The 24,814-nt window shown below is 37.2% G+C and overlaps 1 protein-coding gene across 3 annotated transcripts in view; it reads left to right on the top strand.

Moving 5' to 3' along the window:
- LOC117232120 (prolyl 4-hydroxylase subunit alpha-1) overlaps window positions 1-24,814 on the top strand; it is a 222,372-nt gene that overhangs the window by 145,920 nt on the left and 51,638 nt on the right. For 2 of the 3 annotated variants that reach the window (XM_033491286.1, XM_033491285.1), the window contains one exon: window positions 21,503-21,722. In XM_033491286.1, the coding sequence (XP_033347177.1) occupies window positions 21,532-21,722 (191 nt within the window). In that variant the 5' untranslated portion in view covers window positions 21,503-21,531. Of the gene's footprint in view, window positions 1-13,966; window positions 14,046-21,502; window positions 21,723-24,814 lie in introns of those variants that run through there. The other variant, XM_033491284.1, reaches the window with a different exon arrangement.

Below are 24,814 nucleotides of genomic sequence, written 5' to 3'. Positions count from 1 at the left end.
TCCAGCTCAAGCGAAACTTCCCAACATCTGCAACTAGTCTAGAGTCTAGAGATTACGAGATCAGAGGAGCGACGTACCAGTTCAAGGATGTCCCGTTAATTGCAAGACAAATTTCTAGGAAACGCAAGAACAAGTGGAAACTTTCCAACCAGTTTAACTCTGTTGCTCTACTTGAACCATTTCCGATCCAATCGTGTTTTCTTTTCATTGAATTCTCTAATTTTCTTCTAATTTCAAGACTGATATAATCAAATCGTTAACGCGTGAAAGGAATCTCTTTTAAAAATTTGGTTATCTCGAAAAGGACAATTTTCAATAGAACACGTTCCGTTAGAATGAAAAGAGTTTGATTCATTTACGTTCACGCGTATAATAATTATTCTATTGCAGAACCGGTGTTCCCTCTGTTTATTTTATTTTCTATTTTACATAGATTCGTTATATTCTTAGTAAATACTGTGCTGCGAAATCAACGCCCTCCTTTTTCCTTTTTCTTCCCTTTTCATCTCGTTTCATCACGCATCTAATAGTATAGCCCTTAATGAACGAGATAAATAAATAAGTAAGTTTCCCTTCGTTATCGATGCTAAACGAACCGAAACCAACGGCTAAACAGGCAAAAACTTTCAGAGGTGATACACACTGATACGTCTAGTATCTAGAACACACACAGCCGCGTACATTAGTGCATAGACAGGAGTACAGGCCGCTATCACTTTGCAAGAAGTTTAAGTTTAATTACTGGCTGATATGCGGCTCCGGTTGGGAACTGTTTACGGGAAACTCGCGAATGACCGCGGACACCGCAGCTTTCGGGAGCCCACGGAATGTATTAAAAGCTCGACGAACTTGACGAAACTTTCGCTACCAGTTAATGATGCCAGTTAAAGGGGGAATCGTGTTACGATGTACCACCACGATGGCACTCGATGGAATTGTTCTTTCGTGGAATTTCACGAAGGGAGCTTTGGAAATGTTGCAAAGGATTTTCCTTTAATTCACGAATAATTTGATAGTTGATATTCCTTGTTCAATAGTTTGAACTTCCTATCCTGTTTGATAGTTCAAATTTTCTGTTTTTAATTATTGGTTTGATTTTTACTAATTCCTTCCATCGCGGATAATTTAGACAAACTTCGAATGTAATTCTCCGAATGTAACATTTGACAAAAGTATTTTCATCCTTGCTGCACTTTTCTTCTTTCTTTGCGAACGCAGTAAAACTCTATTCGTAACCAAGTTCGACCTTATTAAGTTGTTTAAATTGATTTTATCAAACACCAAGAATATGTATATTATTATTTACGTGGTATTATTCGAGTCGATTTCTGATACACAAGAACGATGACGCGCTACATTCTTTCAATTTTCGTGAAAAGTCGAATGTTTCTTCTAATACGAAAATAATTAGGCAAAATCAACTGCTATTAAAACACACTCTATTTCAATCCATCGTCTGTCTATTTTTCTCCCTATTTTCAAGCAAATCCAATGCAAACAAAAATTTGTCAAATCCTTGCTACTGCTCAGATTTTCGAAAATTTACGAAAACTCTAGCGAACGACGTTTCTACGGAAAAGATCTCACAATTTCGTTACGAAACAACGCCATTTCCACTCTTATCCTTCCTCCGACTTTATTTCCCATTTTTAATTACTCTCCCTCTTCCAACCACTTCATTTCGTCGCTCTTTCCTCTCTTCGCTTTCACAGTCATCCATTCCACTTCCATTTCCAAGCTTGGTTCCCCCGTTGGTTCCTTCTTTTTTGTCATTTCTCGTTCACCTCCCCACCTCTTTCGCTTACATTTTCCAGACACTGCGTTTCGAGCACATGATTTACTCAGACTGCACGCGCTACCCAAACGGAAAGGGAACCGGAAATAATGATTTAAGCGGGTAACGCGGCTACCGATTCGGCGCGAAAATATTTGCGAATGTTTTTTTCTATCGCAATTCTCTATCCTTTTTTCGCATGTTCGAAAAATATCCTCGTTTATGCGGCCTTTCCAATTCTTTTCCTTTTTTGTCGCCTTTTTTTATCACAATTGTTTTTGATAGCAAAATATTAATTCTTTCTTCGATAAGTTGATTCTTCTCGAGATTTATACACACGTTTTACCTTGGCTGACTCTACGAATTGAAATATTTCGATATAAAATAGTACAGTATAACCTATTGAATTTTTCTAAAATATATCGAAAAATATTCATCACTGATTAGCGCGTTTTCCGTATCACTACGTAATTTGTCTGCGTTAGAATTTTTTTAGTCGACAGCGTCTATCGACTAGAAAGGAATTTGCGATCATTCAACGTGTTAATATTCACCGCTGCAATTTTAATCCCTTCATAGCGTAGCATGAGAAAGAAAGAGAGAGAAAGAGAGGGAGACTCGTGAAAACTGTCAAATATAGGAAAATGCAGGAGTATTTAGAATTCTGTACCAATGACATTTGCGGACGAACCGTAATTTTGACATTTCCGACTCAATCTGCAGAGTAAAAGAACGTCCATTTGTAGAAGTTTGCCAGCGAATATTCAGTCGTTGCAATCATGGTTAAAATATGTGAAAACTCTAGAGTAAATCGTTTAATCCATACATTTGCATACTGGTTTCGTGTCAATTTTACGAACATTTCGAGAATATAAAACGTGACGTGATATTTCATGTTTTAACGCTATGGTGCTAATTCGGAAATACCAAAGGAAAACCTACTGAGAAGGATGATACAATAGTGAATTATCTCTTCCGCAATTGTGAATTACAGCGAAGACAAAACAGGAGAACAGTGGATGCAGTGTTTCGTGTGTGAAATTTGGATACACCGTGAATTTCTTGATTATGATCGTGGAAGTCCCACCTGTAGCTACTGCAAGTAAATTTTAAGGCATAGAATTGATATTTTCCAGGTACGGTTGCTCCTAATGCTGTGGCTTTTGTGTCTGATTAGAGATCGTAAGAGAACATAATTTTATTATCTATTTGCTTTATAATCTTATATTGTAGTATCGTGGACGAGGGGCCTAGGGGCGTGTCATGCGAATTATAAACAAGCGGTTGCTGAACGTGTGCATGATGGGGCTTAAACAAAAGATATGAGGCAAAAGACAAAAGACAAAAGGTTGCTAAGGGACATAAACGAATTAACAGCAGTATGAGTTGAGAAGCCAGAGAGTGCGGATTGCGTTGTCGAGATAGTGTTGTTAGCGTTGTTGAGAGAGAGTTGAATCTGTGTTGACGAGAGTTGTTAATTAATTGTAATACGTTGTTACGATTAGTTCATGTTAAATAACCATTGTTTTCTGTTTAATCCACTTATTATTATTAATAAACCAATTTTTATTATATTTACAATACTACAATATGGCGAAGGTAAATACCGCTGCTCAAAATTACCTGCACCGTAAAAATATTTGCTTTACGTCATTTTGTACTTCAAAGTTTCGGATATATTTTGTTGCCCACTATTACCGAGAGCTTGAAATAGAAAAGTTTATTAGTTTCCTCATGATACTATGCAGTTTTATTCGTTCCCATTCTCTGCCGTAACTTTTTATTCGCTTTAAAGAAGCTGGTACCACGATGATTATTAAAATTTGTTACGACACGTCGAGGCTATGTACTTTTGTATCTGATATCACAAAATGAGGAAATCTTACGACGATAGAAAAATAATTATTTTCTACGCTATTTGTTCCGAATCCTCGCTAAAAATTCTACGAAGACACACGCACTTGTAGGAAAGCCGAAAATGATCAGAGATTTATAATTCTGGCGGAAAATAAATAGGAAAGTTCGAGGCATAGAAGATTACAAATTTTGATAGGGGTAGAATTTTTCCGAGTAAATTTTCAGTTGTGCGGGATGATTAAGTAGAAATTTGCAAGAATCTAGAAACGTTCGGTGTTTCTGCTGGAATAAAAACAAGTTGGCCCGGTGAAATTCGCTTCTGCGCGACGGATTACACGAGCTGGCCGCAAAATGAGAAATTCCTGTTTGCCTTTGGCCCCGCTGTCGGTCTCCCTTCACGCAAATTCTATTAACCAACGGAAATATTTAACGTATCTCCGTTTCGAGCGCAGCGAACTGCTCGGAGCAAAAAGTGCGGACGCTCGTAATGTCGCTCTTAACTCCGTCGACGTTTTCAAATGAATCGTTCTACCGTTTTCGGATAAGTAATAAGTCACTGTTTGAAGGAACGTTTAAACAGATTAATAAGACTTGTTTTATTAGCGGACTGTGTCGTCAAATTCTACGCAAACAAGCGTACGTAATATTCTGAAGACAGACGAGCGTGTGAAGAAATTAATCGAAGAATTCTAAGAATTACAATAATTTTGTTTTAAATATTTTATCAAAATAGAAGATTAAAATTTCTAGAATTGTTGAGTTTACAGATCGTTAGGAAGACAGAAGAAAGATATTTCTTGTACTTATCCGTTGAATTATGAAATGAAATAAATAAAAGAAAATGATAAGTAAAGAATTACAAGAAAAGGCATATAATAAGAAAATCGTTTAACGTGATTTCAATATTTTATGCAAATTTGAATTTCTAAAAATTGTTAGAAGTCTCTTCGAGTAATGTTTCCATATATCTTACGATTGAATTAAATAAAATCAAATAAGTTAAGAAGCTTGAAAATACTCGTAAAATGTAATACGATTATTTTATTTAACTGAAAGACAATATAGAAATCTTGAATTTTGTAAAATTTCTGATAACTATACGAGACGAAATCTTTGGAATTTTGAAAAAGCTTGTAAATTTTGCGAACGAAGGGAAAAATGACGGTAGTCAGAAAGGCGAAACAGAGCCGTTCCAAGCGGTCAGATTTACGATTCGCGAAACCGACAGAGTTATTTATTTTACAACCAGCTATTTTTTCCTTTTCTTTTCTCCCTCTGTTTCGTAAAATCCTGTGAATCGTACGTAGAATCTTGGTCGATCGATCGATTCGTTCGGTTTCACCGTCCATAAACCACCGAAGCCAAATTTTCCAATCATGAAAATTGGAATTTCTCCTGGCTTTAATCAGAAACCAGAACTACCCATACTGATTTCATTTCGTCTGTTACTTCGTTGGTAATTTAGTTAATTTAGAAAGAAAGGAAAGTTTCATGCTTGCAAATTATCGACGCAAGGAATCAAAATTATCCGAAAAAAAAGACGTTCAGATCATAGAAATTAGAATCCTGTCTTTTAAACAATTAACTCGTTCCACTTGGAATTCTAATCTTTTGGACATGGCGATTTTTTTATTCCCTTTATCTACGTTCTAATGAGTCATTTTTATTCAAAATAAATTTTATTGCACTTTATTTGAAAAAATCCGCGTGTTTCAAATCGATTTGTCTTTATTAACTTTTAATGTTAAGATTACAAATGTTTTCGATCAATCTCCGTTAACAGATTCTTTGGTTTAACTTTATTGATTTTTTAATTTACAAAAGATATTAAGCCATCACTGGTGATAACTTTTAAAGGTGAAAATTCAAAGAAAAAGAAAGAATCAAATTTTGTTAAACTGTAAAAAGGAAATGATAAAAAGTGACTCGAGTTTTCTTTTTTACGAACTGTTCTTCTCTATTTGTATAATATACTTTGTTCGTAGAAGGGATCCACGTTAGAATGAACCTTCGATCTCTGGAAATTGCGACTTGTGAAAAGTCAACGTCCCTCGACGATGAAGTTTTTTATGACGACGCGTAAACCACGGAATATAGAGTAGGGTTTTAGCCAAGCTGTTGAACTCTTCTTCCTCGAGGAAGGGCCACAGCTTGTTTCATTGCGTTCGAACAACTCGAGGCAAGTGGCTCGGCTCGAACTTCTATATTGACTCTATCAATGTCCGATAATTTGTTCGTCGACTTTCATCGTAATTTATACGCAAACGATGGAATGAAAAAAGGGCAAAATGAAATTCTCAGGGCCATGGAGAGAATTGCGAAAAATTTGGTTTTTCTTCCCTCCTTACTTAACACGCTTTTCAATAATGAATAATTCTGACAGATTTGCACAAGATAATCATAACGAATGTTTCTTAATATTCCGTGGCTCGTGAAAATACTTCAATGTTTGACAGAAACTTTTTATGAATATATTACGCAAGTCATAGAATATATTATACAAGTTATTTCTCAATTTTATTATCACTGTAACGAGACACGACTGACGTAATTATATCGGTGAAAATTTAAACGAATCTAAAAACGTATATGGAAGTTATATACTTACATTTGAAAGGTAATTCGTAATATTCCAGGCGAAGTTTAGTTACAATATTAATACAATACTAATTCAATACAATATTGCAATAATAATTTAATTTTGTCTGATATAAATTTGAGAATGCTTTAGCACTCGTCATCTTCTTGTTATGTATCACGTATTAAGGATTAAATGGTTTCTGAAATAAATAAATGAAATATAAAACAGTCCAAAGTTTATCATTCTTCTACAAAATGTAAAAGTTCAAAACAAGAAATAAACACATGTTATAAATAGACAAATAAATACGTCAATGAAATAGAATTATATAAAACGGTTTAAAGTTTATCCCTTTCGAGCAAAATGAGAAAATCGTAAAATTGATTGTCATGAATTTAGAATAATAGTAAGTGACGCGAACAGTTAATTCTGAAAAATTGAGCAAATCTTTGATAGTACAGTGATACAGTAGGCTCGAGTTGTAAATAGCTGATACGAACAAAATGGAAAGACCATAAGTTACGTTAACAATGACAAATTGAAAGAATCCCAGCACGTTTGCTTAAGCTGCGAACTGGAAATCCAGTCATATTGCAATACCCCTTGTTCGGATGGTAATTGTAAGGCAAATGATTAATATTCAAAGGTACAGGGAACTGAAATTGTCTTTTGAGGAATTACACGATAAAGTATAGAAGATCGATTCGTGGACACAAAGCCTTTGATCTAAACACTTCGCTATGGCATAGAATCGAATGCTCTTAGACACGATTACGATTCATATCGTTTGAGGGTGTGTGACGTTTCATTGGTATTATATCTAACTTCGTCAGAGAGCACAGCGATACTGGTATTACAGGATATTACCAATATTCCTTCGAAAGAGCACCATGACATTTAAGAGGCATCCTGCCTCTGGCTGCCCCAAAATTTAATGCGATATCGAAATTGTATGGTTTCTTGCGACATTTTCTACATGAGGAACTGCAAGGTTTCTGGAGTTTCAACTTGTAAAAAATAATCCTAAAACCTTGTAGCATCAGGAATATTTGAAAACTGTTAATAAGGAAAATGGAATGTTTCTCCGGTTCCTTATTACGAAAAGAAGAGCCTGGAGCTCTTAAATGTCAGACATATTTGAACATTGTTAATAAAGAAAATTTGAAAATCTATACATATGACAAACAGTAAAAGAGTTGCGTCTACACATTGAATAAAAAAGAATGAAACTGTCATGCAGGAGCAGCTCGTGCGCTATGGAGTTAAAAAAACTAATATTTCGAATTTTTGTCAATCTATTTGTACTCGCGTCACGTAGAAACTACTGAACTGATTTTGATGAGGTTTTCTCTGTTGTATGGCTTAGTTTCCGGAAAAAATAGCGTATGCTCGTTTTGTAGAAACCGAGAAACAGCCTTGCATCTGAATTGTACGCGCTCTTCCCATGTTTGGCAGAGATCAAGCAACGATGGTTATCGTTTACGTCGTGTTTGTTCCGAGACCGAACGTTTTTATAATCCAATATTTTTCGCTGCAGAGAATAACCGAACTGTTAGTATAAAAGATACGTAGGTTTTTCGTTCATAAAAATTCATCTGCTTAAGGATGGTTCCGTATATATGTAGTTCACGTGAAAATCATTCCGAATCTTTTATTCCAATATTTTAGAACTGCTCTATCAAACAAATGTTGAGTACGTGTATGAATATTGAAATTGGTTTAGAAATAAGGGAACGCTATTCACAAAGTGGAACGTTTATAAAATGCATAAAAGTTTTCGAAATTAAAAAGCGGAAAATAAGTATCGTACGATGAAAATTAGAGCACGTGGTGTTTAACAAGAGGACATTAACGAAAGGCCAGAGGAGAATCTCCTCCGCTCGTTCATTTTCTTTTTTTCTTCCTCGTCACGAGTTCTACTCGATACTTCGAGCACCCGTATTATTCTCGCTCACCGTCGAAACCTCTCTCGACTAATTAAATCGATTCTACACTTCGTCGCGGATTAAAGAATCTTTCAAAGAGATTGCATTTCGTACATGACGCTCTATTGCGCAATGTACGCAAAGAGTCCCTTAATTGTTCGAACAGCTAGGAATTATTTCAAGTCAGAAAAGTCCTAAAACGGCTGGAATTTTCGAGAAAAGTTCAAATCAATTCCTATCTTCTTAATTGACGTACCTCAATACGATTTGCTAACTTGGCGGAGTATTTTCGTTGAAACCAGAGTAAATTAGTCGAAAATAATTATCACCGACGAATACAATTGATTTAAATATAAAGTTACGATGTTTAATCTTACAAATATTTTCTAAACTTTGTGTACATTCTTTTATATATTTTTGTCTGTTATTATTGTATTATATATTATTATATTATTTCGTGGTTCTATTATTATACATTATTATATTATATTGTATAGCGTCTACAAAAAGCGTAGTATGCACAGAAATGGAAATATTCTAAGAGTATAGAAAAAAAAGAATTTCCAAATAATAAAACAGAGTTGTGGAGCGAGAAAGAAAGAATCAGGATAGGAGAGAGGAAATTAAATCGCGAGCCGAAGAAACATTAGATTCAAATTGACTGTGAGCTAAGCGTCCGTGCACTTAATCTCTTTGTCGCTTTAACAATTCAACGAGACTAGTAGTTTGAAGGAAAAAGCGAGCAAGGAGGAGTAGAGGATGGAGCTTCTTGCATTGAAAGTTCCACGCGAAATTTTAAGCGGAGACGGTAGTTTGTTAAAAGTCCTGCTTCCTTCTGTTCCTTCTTTATTCCTTCTACGTGATGCCTAGTTGTATCCTGTATTTTCTCTCAAACACTATAAAAGTAATTTCTCTTTCCAATTTGAGAACTATTCTTTTTTAAATATATCTATATACGTACATGTACGTATTCACTGAGACATGAAACTATTTGAAAATACGTCGTGTATGTAATACAAAACGTCTTGAAATTTCGTTGCCACTGTAACGATGCATGGTAACCATAATTATATTGGTAAAATTTGAAACGAGTCTGAAAAAATATGCAATATGCATAGAAGCTGCATGAAACAGTAGCTCGCAAGAATAATCGAACATATACGCGATAGAAAATTTGAAACACGATAGATCGACGTGTTATTCGTATGATACTACAGTAGAAATTGAATGAGTTATTGTAACTTTGTATTCGCGTGACAAAGTCAGTTTTCTTTGTGTCTAAACCCCAGTCCATTAATCTTCGCACGCCTCTTCAAACTCATTTTCAAACACTTTCACGTGTCAATCGTTTTCGAAAGCAACGTGGGATTATTTGAGCTTGTCGATCAGCTGAAAAGGCAAGAACTTAATATTCTTAATTCTAGACACATCGTTGACACGATGTTCGAAGAGCTGACGGCGATAATAGAAAAGACACGAACGTCATCGATACGTTGGAATGGATTTGGGATGGTTCGTTGTCAGATCGTGCGAAAAGATGGCTTTGAAGCCGGGCGCGAGCCTCAAAATGGTAATTTCACGGTTTCACGAGCATTTTTCCCGCGGCCAATTTAATTCAGGACGGATGATCCATTCGTCTCTCTTTCTCGCCCCTTGGCTCTCTCTTTTCGCCTGTGGCCTCTGTGTTTTCCTCCGGCTTTCTTCGTCCATCGTTTGCCCGTGTCATCCAATTCCGCTTGTTCGAACTCGTTAACCTCGACTTTCCAAACTTTTTACCGTCGTCACTCCCATTTTCTACCCGCGGCTACCCCATTTTCTTCCTCTTTCCGCTTCCGACCCTTCGCGATCTTCAACCACCTAACGCCAACTCACTGAAAATAATTACCAAGAGTCCCGATGGAAATGTGCTTCTTCCTCGCCAATTTTCCTTCTTTTCTTTTTCGAAGGAAATTATTGAAATCTACGCTATTTATATCTTTGTATTCTTAGAAACAGAACTCCGTTGTGTGATCTATCGTTTCTCTGTTTTATGTATCGATTCGCTGACTTATTTATTGTAATGATTTTGATAAACTTCTTGATGTCATTCGTCGCCTCTTTTATAAACTCGAAGATTTTGCAATCAGCAATACGAACATTTAAAATCTTTTATCATTATATTATTTATTGTTATATTCAAAAATCTTTACAATGCGTATCATCTTCCGAATTAGTAGGTTGTCCGGAAAGTGTCTTTCTTTCGCAAATGTGTTTTTTACAACAGCGCACCTTCATACAAACGTGAAACCAAATCTGTGAAATGTCACGGTGTTTATCTCAGCAGAAAAAAATGGATCGTATGTAATTCGACAAAATAACATAAAACAAAAAACGTTGTGCGTCCTGATGAAGCGATCCTGTGATTTCCTGATAAAGCGAAAGAAACTTTTCGGACAACCTAATAATTGTCGCGTATTCTCATAGAATGTAACGTACCCGGTCAGTATATCACAAAGCAAATGAAAATAGTACATCGTCCATTTTAGAAATATCGATACATCAGCTTTAAAGCTTAACCGTAGTCAAAATGGCACGGTCACCAAGCAACCTGCAAACTTTGAGCTGATAGGTGATGCAAAGTCGATCGTCTCCTTCGTCGAGGGAAAATTAGAGAAGGTGGAGAGTTTCCGGGCGGTAGTTCGGTCTTTTAACCCGGTGTAACCAGCGTCGGGGCTCTTTCATCCATTTTTCCCATCCCCGACGACACTAATTACGCGTGACCGCAAATTAGCTTCCGGCCGTTTCGTAATCGAGGCGCACCACGCCAGGTTCGAGGTAAATTGAACGTGACCACGTGCATACGCGACGAAAGTTACTGGACTCGTTGAAATCCAGCCTTGATCGACTTTCCTCTCCTTCTGTTTCTCTATTCTCGTCTCTTCCGTCTCTCTAGCCATTCTCTTTTTCTCGACGCAAATACACTGCCTTTGAGCTACGATTTTTGAACGCGTTGCTATTTCCACTGATTTTTTCCTCTTGTTTCCTTTGCTATTCCTTTTTGAGACGCACATATTCGACGAAATAGAAAAATGTCGAATAAAAGACCGTTATATGGTGTTCTTTTACCTTTTTTCTTCTTTTATTCTTTTTTTTTTTTTTTTTTTTTTTTTTAGTTGTGCTCGCGCCATGGCATTTGCTGTTTCTCTTTTCCATCGTTCCTGGGGAACGAGGAATGGTCGGAAACAATGCTCGTTCACGGTTCGACGAGTGGTCCCTTTGAGAGGGCCAACGACAATTTGTTGCTGGAAACTTTCTACTCGATATTTCGACCGTCGGAGGACCGGCTACCGTCAATTTTGAATTTTTCGGTTCAATCGTCAAAGGGCTAGTCTTTTCTGATTCTTGTCATGGGAGACGTATGGCGGTTTACGATCTTATCAGAGTTTCGAATTGCCACGTATCTGATCCAAACGTTCTAATACCAAGTAATACTTTAGTCTCTTACATCACGTCTGAGACAATTCAAAATAACAATGAAACAATATCATGTATCGTTCAGTTGCGATTAAATCTACAACCGAAATAATAACCAAACAGCGATCAATAGTATATCAATTATAACTCCAGCAAATCCTTCGATTTCTTTCATTACCCTCGTCTACAAAATTAGATCCAGAACAACGATAAAAGCGCTCCACCTCGTATCCATTCAAACTCCAAAATACGCTCACGCCGCAAATCAAATAATCGATAATCGAAAACCAAATAACAGATAAGAATTATTTATATATCAGTATCAACCCCAAGAGATCCATCTAATTCGTCGCCGTCAATTTCAATAAAACTGAAAACCAAAGCCAAAATAACAAGCAAGCGACGATCTACCAAATACCAAGTCAAACTCTCTAACATTCTTTTCTGTCATTCTCGCAGTCAGCCTCGATTACACTGAAAATCAGGTTCAGAATCTTCGCCCAACTAAAGCACAAGCATTGGAAACGCGGAAGAATCACGATGCATTCCGTGTACCAGCGCGTCGAAGGAAGAGGAAGCGGAAGCTGAGAGAAGTGGCCTGCAAAGGCGAAGGTTGGCTGCTCTTTTTCTACCTCGTGGCAAACGTTGTACGCTGTACACTACACACTTTAACGATATAGTGGCTGCTCTGGTGGTGGTGGTCCTTCCGCTTTTTCTTCCAGTCTCTTTCCCGCGGCCAGTCTTCTCTTTTCTACCTTAGTTCTCCGTTGCGCCAGTGGTTTCAACCCTCTCTCTCTCTCTCTCTTTTTTCATTCCTCGAGCGTCTATTCTTCCGGGGTGGCGCTTAATTAACGCCGTCCTTTCAGCAAGATTTCCGGATGCCGCCTTTCAACCCTTATACCAACCTGTCCTTCACCATCTGTAGCCCTTTGAATGTCACCAGAAGATCGGAGAATTTCGGAAAACGAATTTAATCTGTAGCTGCAACGGTGGCTATGAAAGTGAATGGACAGTGGAACTCGATTACGGGGATGATAAACAGGCTCACGAAAGTATTCAAATACTTGTAGATATTTTTTATGTGTTATGTACGTTGTACGAAAGATTTCGAAACTCCATTGGCGCTCTTGTGAGACTTGATCGCGATTGTACCGGTTAAATTAGAAAGAAATCCGAAGATATTTAATCCGGGTATTTAGTACGAGTACCTATTTCGCGGAAATCACCAAAGTATTTAAACGGAGAATTTACATCGTATTAACGAGGGTCAGTGTTCGATGGGACTATCTTTAACATTTATTATATGCCTCAGACGGTTCAGGATGCTTTCATGCTGTATACTAATTTTGTATTAAGATATGTGTGCAATAAATATCTTGAAACTTCCATATATATTCTTTTTTTTATCGATTTCGAATTTTACGAGTACGATCCTGCGAAACAATGATATTTCAAGATGTTTCATATAGCACACGCATAGAACATGTAACATAAGATTTTTCTCTAATAAATGTTCAAACACTTTCACAAGACACAATAATCCGTATAATCCTGTAACCAATTTAATAAAATTCTAGCACCTATTAAAGCGAGTGTAACAACTTGGTAGTTTTATCGGTAAAATAATTCCTAATATGGATAAAGTAATACAAGGTTTTCTTCTGGTGAATTGGCCTGTCTCGAAAATTACCGAATGGCCGATATACCAAGAAACTCGGAACAATGGACGAAATAAACGATTCCATTCGCGAATGAGTAGACTGTACGGCTGCAGTTGATAGCCGGTGATCCGCAGAAACTCTGTTTCGATTGGCGAGAGTTTTCAGAAATGGCCGGTTTCGAAACAGGGGAAACTGTTAATTTATGCTCACGAGTTTCTACGAGTGTATTACTGGATCCATTAGTTCCGGCCGTCCCGCGTGAATTTCTATGAATTTCGCAGGGCGAATTTGTGCAAATTGCCGGCCGATACGAGAAATTCAACTTCCCACGGCTAATCGAGCGCCGATCGAGGCAAATTAGACCATGTTAAAATGAACACGGTGGTCTCCACGGACGAAATTCGCGCAGCAGGGAAGAATCAGAGAATTTTCAAAATAGCCGAGCAACTTTTAAGGGACATTTCGTTGAAGAAGACAGTACTGGAATCTGATGAAATAATCAGATATCGTTATATCGTAAATGTGGAAATCGAATCACTAGATCAACAATTTTTGTAATCAGGTTTATCAGTAAATCGATATTGTTTCATTGTTTGAAGGATAGGAAGGTATTGTGGACGGTGAACGACTTGATCTGAGAATACCTTTTCCACCATAATGTGCCAAATTATTAGTGGATTACGGATTTTTATGTATTTTTCAGATATTTGAAGGATGAAAAATATATGAAATGGACACGCGATGCAAAAGTGATGTATTCAAAGTACAAATCTTTTATAATTACGTTCATAAAGGTATGAATTCCCATAAATATCTGCTCTATACGATTATTAATCCCAATTTATAATTATTAAACTCTCGATGTTCGTGCATTCATTTCATTTGAATTTTATTCAAATGCGCCAACATACAAAATGCATGTAATACGCAAAAATATTCAACGTAATATAATATAATCATGATTGTGAATATTCATTTACATTCCATTCTTCTAGTCGTGTGAAAATAAATACGAGTTTGTATAAATATTCGCTGTTTAATTATTATATATCATCGATAGAATTATTTAAATTTATTATTATCTTAATTAGAATACAAATTGCGGCAATGTAATGGAATTTTAATGTGAAAATTAAATTGAAAAAAAAAACGGAAGATTTATTAAAATATCAGCTTAAGAGCTCTCTTTGGCTGTTCACCGAGCGAATTCCAAATGATATAACAAGCGTCCCCCCAAGCTGTCGTTAGTTCAACTTGCAATTAACTTGCCAACAATTATTCAAGTTTTAATTAGAGGAAAAAGACAGGCTATAAAACAGAAACTATGAAATGCTTTGTCGCTATCTATTCATATTAAGTATACCATTGTATATGACGATCAAATAATTATATATAACCATATAAAACGAGAACACTCAAATACAGCTAATGATTCTTGCGAATGTATGCATTCGTCATCACGGCGAATAATTAGAAAATGCGTTCACAGTAACCACAGACAAGCTCGCGTAATTGATACAATACGCTGCTTAAAATTCCTCTGAATTCATAAAAATCCACTTTCATCTACACCAAAATGTACCAGAATGATTCGCAACTAGAAAATCACCAACATTCTCAAAAAATCGGTTTTTTTTCGACCCCCCCCCCCTCCCCCCAAAAAAAGGACATCCAAAAGAAAGGACAGATTTTTTATAAATTCCTAGACATTTAATCTACATCAAGTTTACTGATAAAGTTGTTTTATCAGTACGTCAAGTCTACTGATAAACCAACCTCTTCCATCTACCTCAAAGTACATCACAAAGATTCGCAACTGTGTGCAGACTCGCCAGCCTCCGGCAAAACTACCTTTCTTTCGAAACTAACAAGAAGTCGCCGAGATGGCACGACTATAAAAGACAACACAAGTCGAAAGGATCGAGCTTCCGGTAATCAGATTTCGACAACAGTTCGGGAAGAAGATTAGATTCGGTTTTGAGTCGACCGCGACAGAGTCACCGATGGTCACAGGAATAAATGGAAGTGCTGGTCAAAGCGCGGTCTGCCACGCTGAATTACGCTGGAACAATTAGATTTCCGGTCGTTGGCGCGCGTTCGTTCGCGAATCTCGTTTTTCTCTTTTCTGCCGTTCCATCAGCCAAGGCGAAAACGCGTTTCTCGCGAACGAGTCGGCCCTTTGTTCCGCACAATCGTTTTCCTCGTTTTTCCCCGGATAAAAAAAGAAAAAGATCCGAGGGAAGGAGAAAAAGAGAAAAGAGGGGCGAGAAGGGCCATTGAAACCGAAGAAGAGCCGTTTCCAAAAGTTTGTAAAACGTTAAGGGGGTCCCTCGCGCCGCCACTTTCTCCGCCAACCGCCTTTCTTCTTTCGCGTCGCACAATGGAGGGGAGAATCCCGATTTTTCTTTCATTTTATTTTCGTGTCTTTCTTGTTTTTCGTGTCCTACGGGCTTTCTTTTTTACCAATTTTTTCTCCATTTACGTTAAGAACGAAAACTAAGATTTGCAAGCAGACAATTGCGTTCCGATAATTCGATTCGAACGATACAGCTTCCGATTGTTTCTCACTTTTTGAATGTAAAAGATGTTTAAGCTTCCAAATTTGCGAAATGCTGCTTCATTTACAGTGGCTTATTTTGTGATATTTTTAATTTTCCACTTTAATGTACAAATATAATTTCTTTCTATATAAGTAGAAATTACATTTTTAAATATGAAGGACGATTGATTGAAATAGAACGTGTCACACGTAGAAAATTCATTGTCCAATTTTGAACAATGAAACGAGCCAGCCCGTATCAACGGTACTCTACGTAATTCCAAGCACAATAAAGGGTGCTCCATCCACTTTTACAATATTAAATATTAATATCGAAAATCAGCCGTAATTGATACCATTGTTTATCATCGGATTTTATTGTACAATAATATTCTCAACGAAATCACCGACACTACTTTCCAACTAATCATTTTGAAATCATCGACGAAAGGAGAAAAGTACGAGCGAGAACAACCCCTTCCCTTCGAACTTTAAAAATCAGTCGAATATCACAGGTAAAACACTTGAGAATTTCTTCCAACTCCCAACTAAAAGTCGACATACAAAATGTTTCAAAATGAAAGTCCTCGAAAGATCGTTAAAACTCTTTAAAACGTCCAAACAACCTTTCACTGCCCTTTTGCGCTGCTACCAGTTCGCTTAAAACCCTTTGACTGCCGATTTCATTTGAACAAATTATCTATATAGTGGGTATTTACTTTAATACTTATTCAAAAACACTTGACTTATCTTATTTATTCTATTTATCTAATTTAATTATTTAATCGTTGCATAATAAATATGGAGAACAATTACGGAAACGTTTTAGTTCTAAACGACTAAAGAAACAAAATATTATTTAAAGATGATCAATTGAAATTCAGTAAAATTCAATTTTAAATATTCTTGGACATCTTTCGAAATTCAATCTTCTCGTGGAAGCTCGTTAAAGGATGAGATCTGTATTTTCATTTGTTGGAACGATGTTAGTTTTCCCATCTATGTTACTATGATTCTTTGTAAATAATAAGAAATACTCTATCACCTCCATAAAAAAATATCAACTCTCAGTGCATACCTAAATGTATTACATGTAAATGAGTATACCTTAAACGATATAGTAAATATAATAAACGAAAAAATAAATAAATATACATATAGCAATATTTCAATTTTAAAGCCTACAGTAATATTACAGAAACAAAAAAACGCGCACATATTTCTAATAATTACAAAAACATCTGAAACATCTCTCCGAATATTGTACTTTACTCTAACGATATACTTTTTATTTACACAAATACTGTAAGCAGCTAAAGTAAATCTCGCGCGAGGTTTCAGAAAGAAACTTGTCGAAAATGCTTAATATACGAACAACCAAAAAATGGACATACAAGAAGTATGAATATATAAAAAAAAAACAAATGCAATTCCATGAAGGATCGGTAGAGTTGACATTTTTATTTATAATTTGTCTGCCGCTGAGTTTTTGGAAGCCACTCGATTCGCGTGCTCGAGCAACCGCTTTTGAACTTTCGAGTGGCCGTGAACTAGGAACAAAAGGGGTGGCTGACGAACGACCGGGTAAAAAGGGCGGAAAGACGAAGAAGGAAGTTTGTGGAAGCGTGACTGAATAAATCGGCGATCGGGCAGGTGTAAGTCGCTCGGTTCCCTAACTTTAATCCTCAGTCCGGAGAAGTTGGAGTGTCGGGATGAAGCACACGAACGCGCTGGGGGAAACTCGATTAGAGAATTTTTCTTTAATTTGCGATCGGCCTGACGACCCTCTGGACCAGGGGAAAAAAGTGAAACGTCGGTCGATAGCTTAAGAAGCGACCGACAAGTTTTCCAGAATTTACGCTCCGCGAAAGACGAATATTTTCTAAATATCTGCATTATTGTACAGTTCTGTAATTATTTATTACTTCTATGTGTTTTCAAAAAGATATAAAGAGATATACAAATATGACAAAAATCATATTTTGTTAATTTTTGGAATGAAAATTTCGTCCGGAATTAGCTGCCTTTCATAGTGTCCTGAAAGAAAGGAACAATTTCTCAAAGAAGGTGAAGCCACAACGAAAGAAACTGTGTATGTGCGTCTTATTTGCTAAAGTGTGATAGAAACCAAATAATAATTCTATAAAGGAAGTGTCAATACGTTCGAATATTTAAAGGATGGAAGAGTAGAATTAATTAATAAAATCTTCAATTCCCCATCAACTTTATCAAAAACTTTGAAACGCTTCGGATAAAAAATATCGAATATTTATGAAACTACGCGTACTATCACTTCTAATTAAAATAGCTTCCGGCGTCTCCCGCAAATTTCGGTGGGGGTCGTTTAGCAAGTTAATAAAGCATCGAATGATTCACAGCGAACGAGTTTGTGGTTAGGGAGGAGCTAACTATAAGTCTCGAGTAAGTCGTTTTTATCTCGGACGTTTTTGTTAAGGAACGCATGGAACGTGGCGAGAAGTTAGGAATCGCCGTCGAAGGAATTCCTGATGCGGTATTCCCAGTGAATTTTAAAGCTTACGGAATACCTTGCATATTAACGCGTTACCTACGAGCAAGAGTGAACCTGAAGAAACACTCGTGACGAACCTCCGCCACGTTGTATTCCTAGCTTCCACATACGCTTACAACGTTCGATATTAAACACTATTCACGAGAATGAATAAAATCGCTTTTCTTATGTTTCTTTTTGTAAAAGGGTTCGATAGCTTCGAATATTTGAAGAACGAAAGGAGTAATAAATATAGATAATTCTCACTTTACGAATTCCCATTTGCAGAAGCAGTTCAAAAATTCCACTCGCAAGAGTCTCGAAACGACATTGTACCAAAACTTATCACGTTCTACGATCCTATTAGAATCACCGATGCTTCAGCACAAAGATCTTTCGATATAGCAAATAATTTCCCCATTTTATAACATTTTTCTTGAAAATAAAACCTATATTAACTATATTGCCAACAAAATGACTGAACTATTCGTTTTACAATTATTGAGAAGAAAAAAACGTCCAAACTGTACGCCTACTTTTATCGATATCCAATTTGCCAGACGATCCATCACATAGCGAAAAAACATGCAGAGTCCCCGAAGAAAACAAAACAGACCAATAAACGTCCATCGATTCCGTTAAAACTCTATCTCGGCTAACGCGATTACATTCGTGTTCGGACAAATGCAAGAGGTTTATAGCCGCGCCTAGAGCACAAATGGCAATATCAATTTCAATCATGGCGAATGCTTTATCAAAAGTCGTCGAGTGCGTTTCGCTCGCTCGTCCACGCGCACCTGTTTGTATCGCACGTTTGATTCGAGGCACGTCGACGAACAAGCATCACCATTCAACCAAGACGTTTGCATATTCAGTTCAATTAAACGGCACTCGCTTAATCGGCAAACAGCGGACGAGATGCGCCCGGCCAGAAATGGAAGACTTCTCCTCTCTCCTGGTAAAGTTCCATGGCGAAAGAGAGGATCTGCTGGCAGCCTCGCTCGAACAGCGACGAATAGGCGTGCGGAGGGGGTGGATTCTCGTTCGAAAACTTCGAATGCTAATGCAATCACGAGAGTTTCGTCTAACTTTTTTCGAGACATCGTGGAAACTGGATACTCTACTAACGAACGACTTGGAAACGAGCGGCAGAGGAAACGAAACCAGTTGGAAAGAAATGGAACAGAAGGAAAGTTTGAAACATCACGGGGCAACCGTGATGAATCGCGATTACGCAGTCAAACTCTCCACCGAGTTGATATCACCGTGTGATTTTTAGTTAAATCTCTGGGATTGCAGTTTTGGTTGCCTACGAGTGGACTGGATTTATGTAAATTTATAATTTCACGAATGTAATTTCAAAAATGTTACGAGTATCGTACTTTTAGCGTTTTATATATTTTTACGTACAATGCTTAAGAAATATCGAGTGGCATTACATTATGCTATCGGTCTGTTGCGAGAATCATTTTTATCAATTAATTAACGATTGAATAAGAGGAATTTGACAAGAGTAATTGGGAGCACCAAAATGTTTTTACGTGACGAAAAGACGCGAACCAATTTTCATTGTTAAATATCATTTAGTAATAACCCAATGCCAATTTTCAGCAAATACAATAACAAGATAATACGATGAATAAAACAAAATTGAAAAATATTCTCATCCATCTGCAAAAGGTATATGGCTACAAGTGGCTACAAAAAGTATTTGCACATCACTGTACCTATTTACGTGTAAGTTAATTACCCAAGTATGTTAAATTTCAATTTTAAATACAAGTATATTTACTTTATATATAGTAGTACTTTCATACAACTACAAAAATGAAATGCAGAACCTGATAGTAAAGAAACGCTTCAGTGGCACACGTGCAAATAATTTTTATAGCCGCTAATCTATGACTATCAGAAAACGTTATAGAGACTTAATCAAACTAAAAATTCCTGAATAAATCATTTCAAAGACATAAGATGTGCCGGCTTCGTCAAATGCTAAATATTATACAGACCTGCGTTACCCAAATGAAGCGTTAGACAAACAGCGTGAGAAAGGTGCGCGCGTTAAGCACGCGAAAATACGAAGGTTCGAATCAATCTGCGAAAAAAATTCTTTTTTCTCGGCTCGCGTGATTAATTGATAGCCATCTATCTTCATTTGGTGCTCGTTAGTGTCGCTTTTTTTCATCCGAAAAAGTGAGCCGCTCTATCGACAGCGTTAGGAGATGAAAGTGGTGAACGCGGGGTAAGAATTGGAGAGCGGAGACAAAATAGGGCGAAAACGAAAACGGGACGAGAGAGAACGAGAGTCGATCGAGTATCCGCGACGATTAATCGGCCAAACGAATCGCCGATGCTGCTTCGATTACACGCTTCTCCCTTCGCGTCGCCATCCTTCTAGTGTCCCACTCTACTGTGCGTGGTGGAAAAGCTGGCAGGCAGCGCAGGGGCGAGAGTAATCCGCTTCCGATTTGTAGACAAAGATTACCGATTTGTAGATATAGTGGCTCACGAAAGTATTCCAACACTACAAACTTTTTACGTATACGTTATAGACAACATTTGGAACTTTTCGTATTTATGGGAAATCAAATGGTGAAAAAATCCATGAGATGCACATAATATGCAAGAATATAAAAACTATTAGAAACGAAGTACTTGTTATGATATAAGATTTAATGAGTGAAATAAACCTTTACGTAGCTCCCATTTCTATAGTTATGTTAATAAAAATATGTAGTTGGATAGAAATCCGCAATCTAGTGATTATATTGGTAACGTTTCAATTGAATGTGAAAACGTGCATACATTAAAGTTGAAAGATACTTGTTCTTAAGCATACACGTCGAAGATGTCACCAAAAGGTTTCAGGAATCAATCATTTACTATATTTAATAAGTCGCAATTAAGACGATTAAGACTTCTGTTCACCATATATATTAATTTTTCACTGAGTATACCGTTTGCAATAAGCGTCTTCTAACTACTAAATATCTTTCCAGGCTGGTTTCAAATTTTACTATCAAAATCATCATAATCTCGTTACAAAGCTAACGACATATCACAAAATTTCGTATAACGCGCATAACAATTTATAAAAAAAATTCGACGAAAGTAAGCAATATACTTTTCGCAAGTCACTGTATATTCTTTTTATTTTTATTCATTTTATCTCTATGTTTGTCGTTGTTTTATGATTGCAGAATACCAAAAGGGAATAAGAAACGGAAGGATGTCGTCGAATATAATCGCTGTGGTCGTTCTAATTTCGATTACGGGCACGTGGTTGCAAAATGGCTGCGTCGCAGAGCTTTACACCGCGTTAGCGGATATGGAAGAGCTGCTTGAGACGGAGGCGGTACTCATCGACACGCTAAACGGCTACATTAAAGCACAGGAAGAACGTCTGGCCACTCTGAGAAAGTGAGTTTTACAACTGTGATTAGCCCACGGGTTTGGTTATGCTCGAGGATGTTTAACGAGCTCGTTACACGCCGGTTATGCCACACGAAACGACGACGATCGTCTCTTCGCGAAACATACACTTTTAGAACATCGTTAGACGACCATACGAGCAACTATATGGTATATCATGTCGGTGATTAACTTCCTTATTGGTCATGCGCCTCGAGCTTTGAACTCGATACTATTGTACTTCCGCCTACTGTCAATTATTGAGAATATTTTATTTATTTTACTTGAAGATTCTGTCTTGCAATGTAGACTTCGAAAATGACTTCGCGCACTGAAATTCGCGTGGCGTGAAGAAATTGGTATATTTCGAAATTTGAAATTTTATGTTTCTTAGAATTGGTCCACGAGTTTCCAACAATTGTCAATACCGAAAGTTTCATTCAACTTCCTGTATTGTAGGTGTGTTTCAAAAGTTACAAACGAAATTTCCAGAAAGTTTACACAAGAATTATTTAATAAACACGCAATGTTGGCGAAGACTCTAGGAAACGATAGTCCAATATGTTTCTTCTTTTTCTTTCTTTTTCTTTGTTAGCCCATAACGTTTAATTTGTAGACATTTGTAGCCGCGAAATCGCTAACGACTGTCTATACGACATTACTAATCGTGGATAATTCCGTTGCTTGATAAAAGAAAGTCGTTCATTAGCGAGGCAAACACGCGTCACTATAGTAACTGGACTGTAAAATCTTTGATCAGCGTGGTGCGTGATAACTAGACTGGTATAATCGGAAGATTTAATAGCAGGTTATTAAGCAGCATCGAGAGGGACGTTAAATGGTGAATGCGTATCCGTAAATTTTCGTTGAATCCGGGCCGGGCAATTATACAGTGGTAAGCTCGGTACGGGATTCGACCCAAGGATTATCGGTTATTCCCCTCTATTGGACGATACTCTTAGAAATAGCCCGATATAATTTTACGCCCAGCAATCGTCTACCGTGAAAAGAGCTCGTTCCGCTAACCTTCTATATTTTCTACGACTCGTTCGAAGCCTCGTAATCTTGTCTTTGAAAACTTATCCTGTATTCTTGTTGGTACTCTTATCTTCTTGCTCGCTACTTGCCGTATAGTGTATTTAGCCATGGGAAAAGCATTGAAAGCTATCTCCGATTAAAAGTGGAATTTTGCTGGAAGAACAGGGCTTGTTCGTTATTTCGAAATTGAAGGAAACTGAAATTTTCTCATGCTCTTTGTTCCATTCACAGTATTTAGTCGCCGTTTCGTAACAGTCTGTGTAATATAACTTTACTTAAATGGTAAAAAACACAGGCAATTTCAACGATATCTTCTACAACGAGTTCTTCGATTTATATCATCACGTTGTATCAATTACACAATGAAAGAAGTCAAAGCAGAACATAGCGAAAGAAAGAACATCGTCTTAACCCCCGTCGTTACCTAATTACCATCTCATTATCCTTTAATTACCATTTGGAAGGTACTTCGAAATCCTCCTTCTGTAATCACAATGCAATACAAAAGATCGAAATAGAAGGAAATCACGTGGTTTCAACAAGCCCTATCGATCAATTATCATATAATTAGTTATCAAACTCCATTGCCTGATCACCATATTCCATACCTTCCGACGAATCTTCTAATTATATCTTCCTCCGTTAATTACGTGCAACGAAAAGACATTAAAACGAAAGGAAGAAAAAGGACAATAAAAAAAGAGACGACGGAAAAAGGTTTGCTCGAAATTCGAATGGCCGCCGGATACGATAATCGAATGGTGGATACCGTATTCGCGGCACGTCCCGGTCGATTTTTTTCGGGGCTTCGCCCAGACAAAAGCCCGAGCAAGAATATAAAAAAGATTCCCCCTTTCGCGCCTTCTCCACCGAGCCTCCGGCACTCCCAATAATTCCCAAACCCTTCTTCTCTCGTCGCTCGTTTTTATCTTCCCCGGGGTGTGATTTGGCGCGTTGCCCGACTCGATACCGATGCCTTGGCCATTTCGAGGGCAACGGCGAAATAAGAGAACCCGTGGGCCCGGACGAAAAACGTTACGAACGTGGCTGCTGGACCGCAGCTTTCTTCCACCCTACCTTTTTCTTTCACCTTCCTCATGCTCTCTCTTACCTTCTTTCTATTTATTCCTTTCACTTTCGTTTGCTTCGTCCTTTCACTTTCTTCGTTCATTTCTCGAGGCAGTCCGGGGGGATTCGTCCTAGAAACGCGCGACGATTTCGTTCGCACGGCTGCAATATTTCCGAGGCTAGAGCTGTCCCTTTCATTTTTAATCCGGCCACCGTGTAATTACTTTTCGGCAAAATGGATGACGTTATTTTCATCCTCTTCTTCCAGCGTGCTGTTTCTTCTCTTCGCGGTCTATCGCCAGGTGGAAGAAAGAGAAGGAGGATATTGGTTGTTTTATAAATTTGAAGCCGTTGGGAACGATTAAACTTCTTTCAAGTTACGTTCAATTCTTCTCTACTGTTTCATCACGCTTCTTTGTGCAAGATAATGTATCTTCCGCAGTTAAAGAAAAGATATTGTGATCGTTGGATTTGATAACTTCGAGAACGCCAGTTCTTGGCTTTTTAGTTCAGCTTTTAGTCTTTTTGTATTTTAACAGCGTTCTATTTGTCATATTTGGATGGATTAGCGGGCAAGAGAATGCTCGGATTTTTAAGTTACGGAAACGTGAGAAATAGTGAAAAGTTTTTGAATTTTTGTTTCGCTTCTATCTTTATTTCGTGATATTTTGTTGTATTGCCTCGTATCTTGAAAAATATTTACGCGTAGGGAGCTATAGTAGAAAATATCAAAGGGTTTGCAATTTGAAAACGTTGAAAGCAATCGAAATTTTCGAATTTTTGTTTTGTTCCTGTTTCATTTCTTTGTGTTCTACGATATGTTTTCGATTGGAAAATCGTGAAAGAAGATATGGGCGCTTTTAAAGTTGAAACTGTTGAAATTTGCAATTGTTTGAAACGGACGTATTTGTAATAGAAATAACCAAATTATAGGAAAAGAATTTTAAAACGAAGTCAGGATATCTGGCTGCAATTTTATCGAAATATTTCATCCT

This window comes from Bombus vosnesenskii, unplaced genomic scaffold (genome assembly GCF_011952255.1).
Source record: "Bombus vosnesenskii isolate JDL3184/JDL3185 unplaced genomic scaffold, Bvos_JDL3184-5_v1.1 scf7180000013285, whole genome shotgun sequence".
NCBI classification, from domain to species: domain Eukaryota; kingdom Metazoa; phylum Arthropoda; class Insecta; order Hymenoptera; family Apidae; genus Bombus; species Bombus vosnesenskii.
Note: the sequence above shows the minus strand (reverse complement) of the source record. Positions and strands in the feature narration are given on the sequence as shown.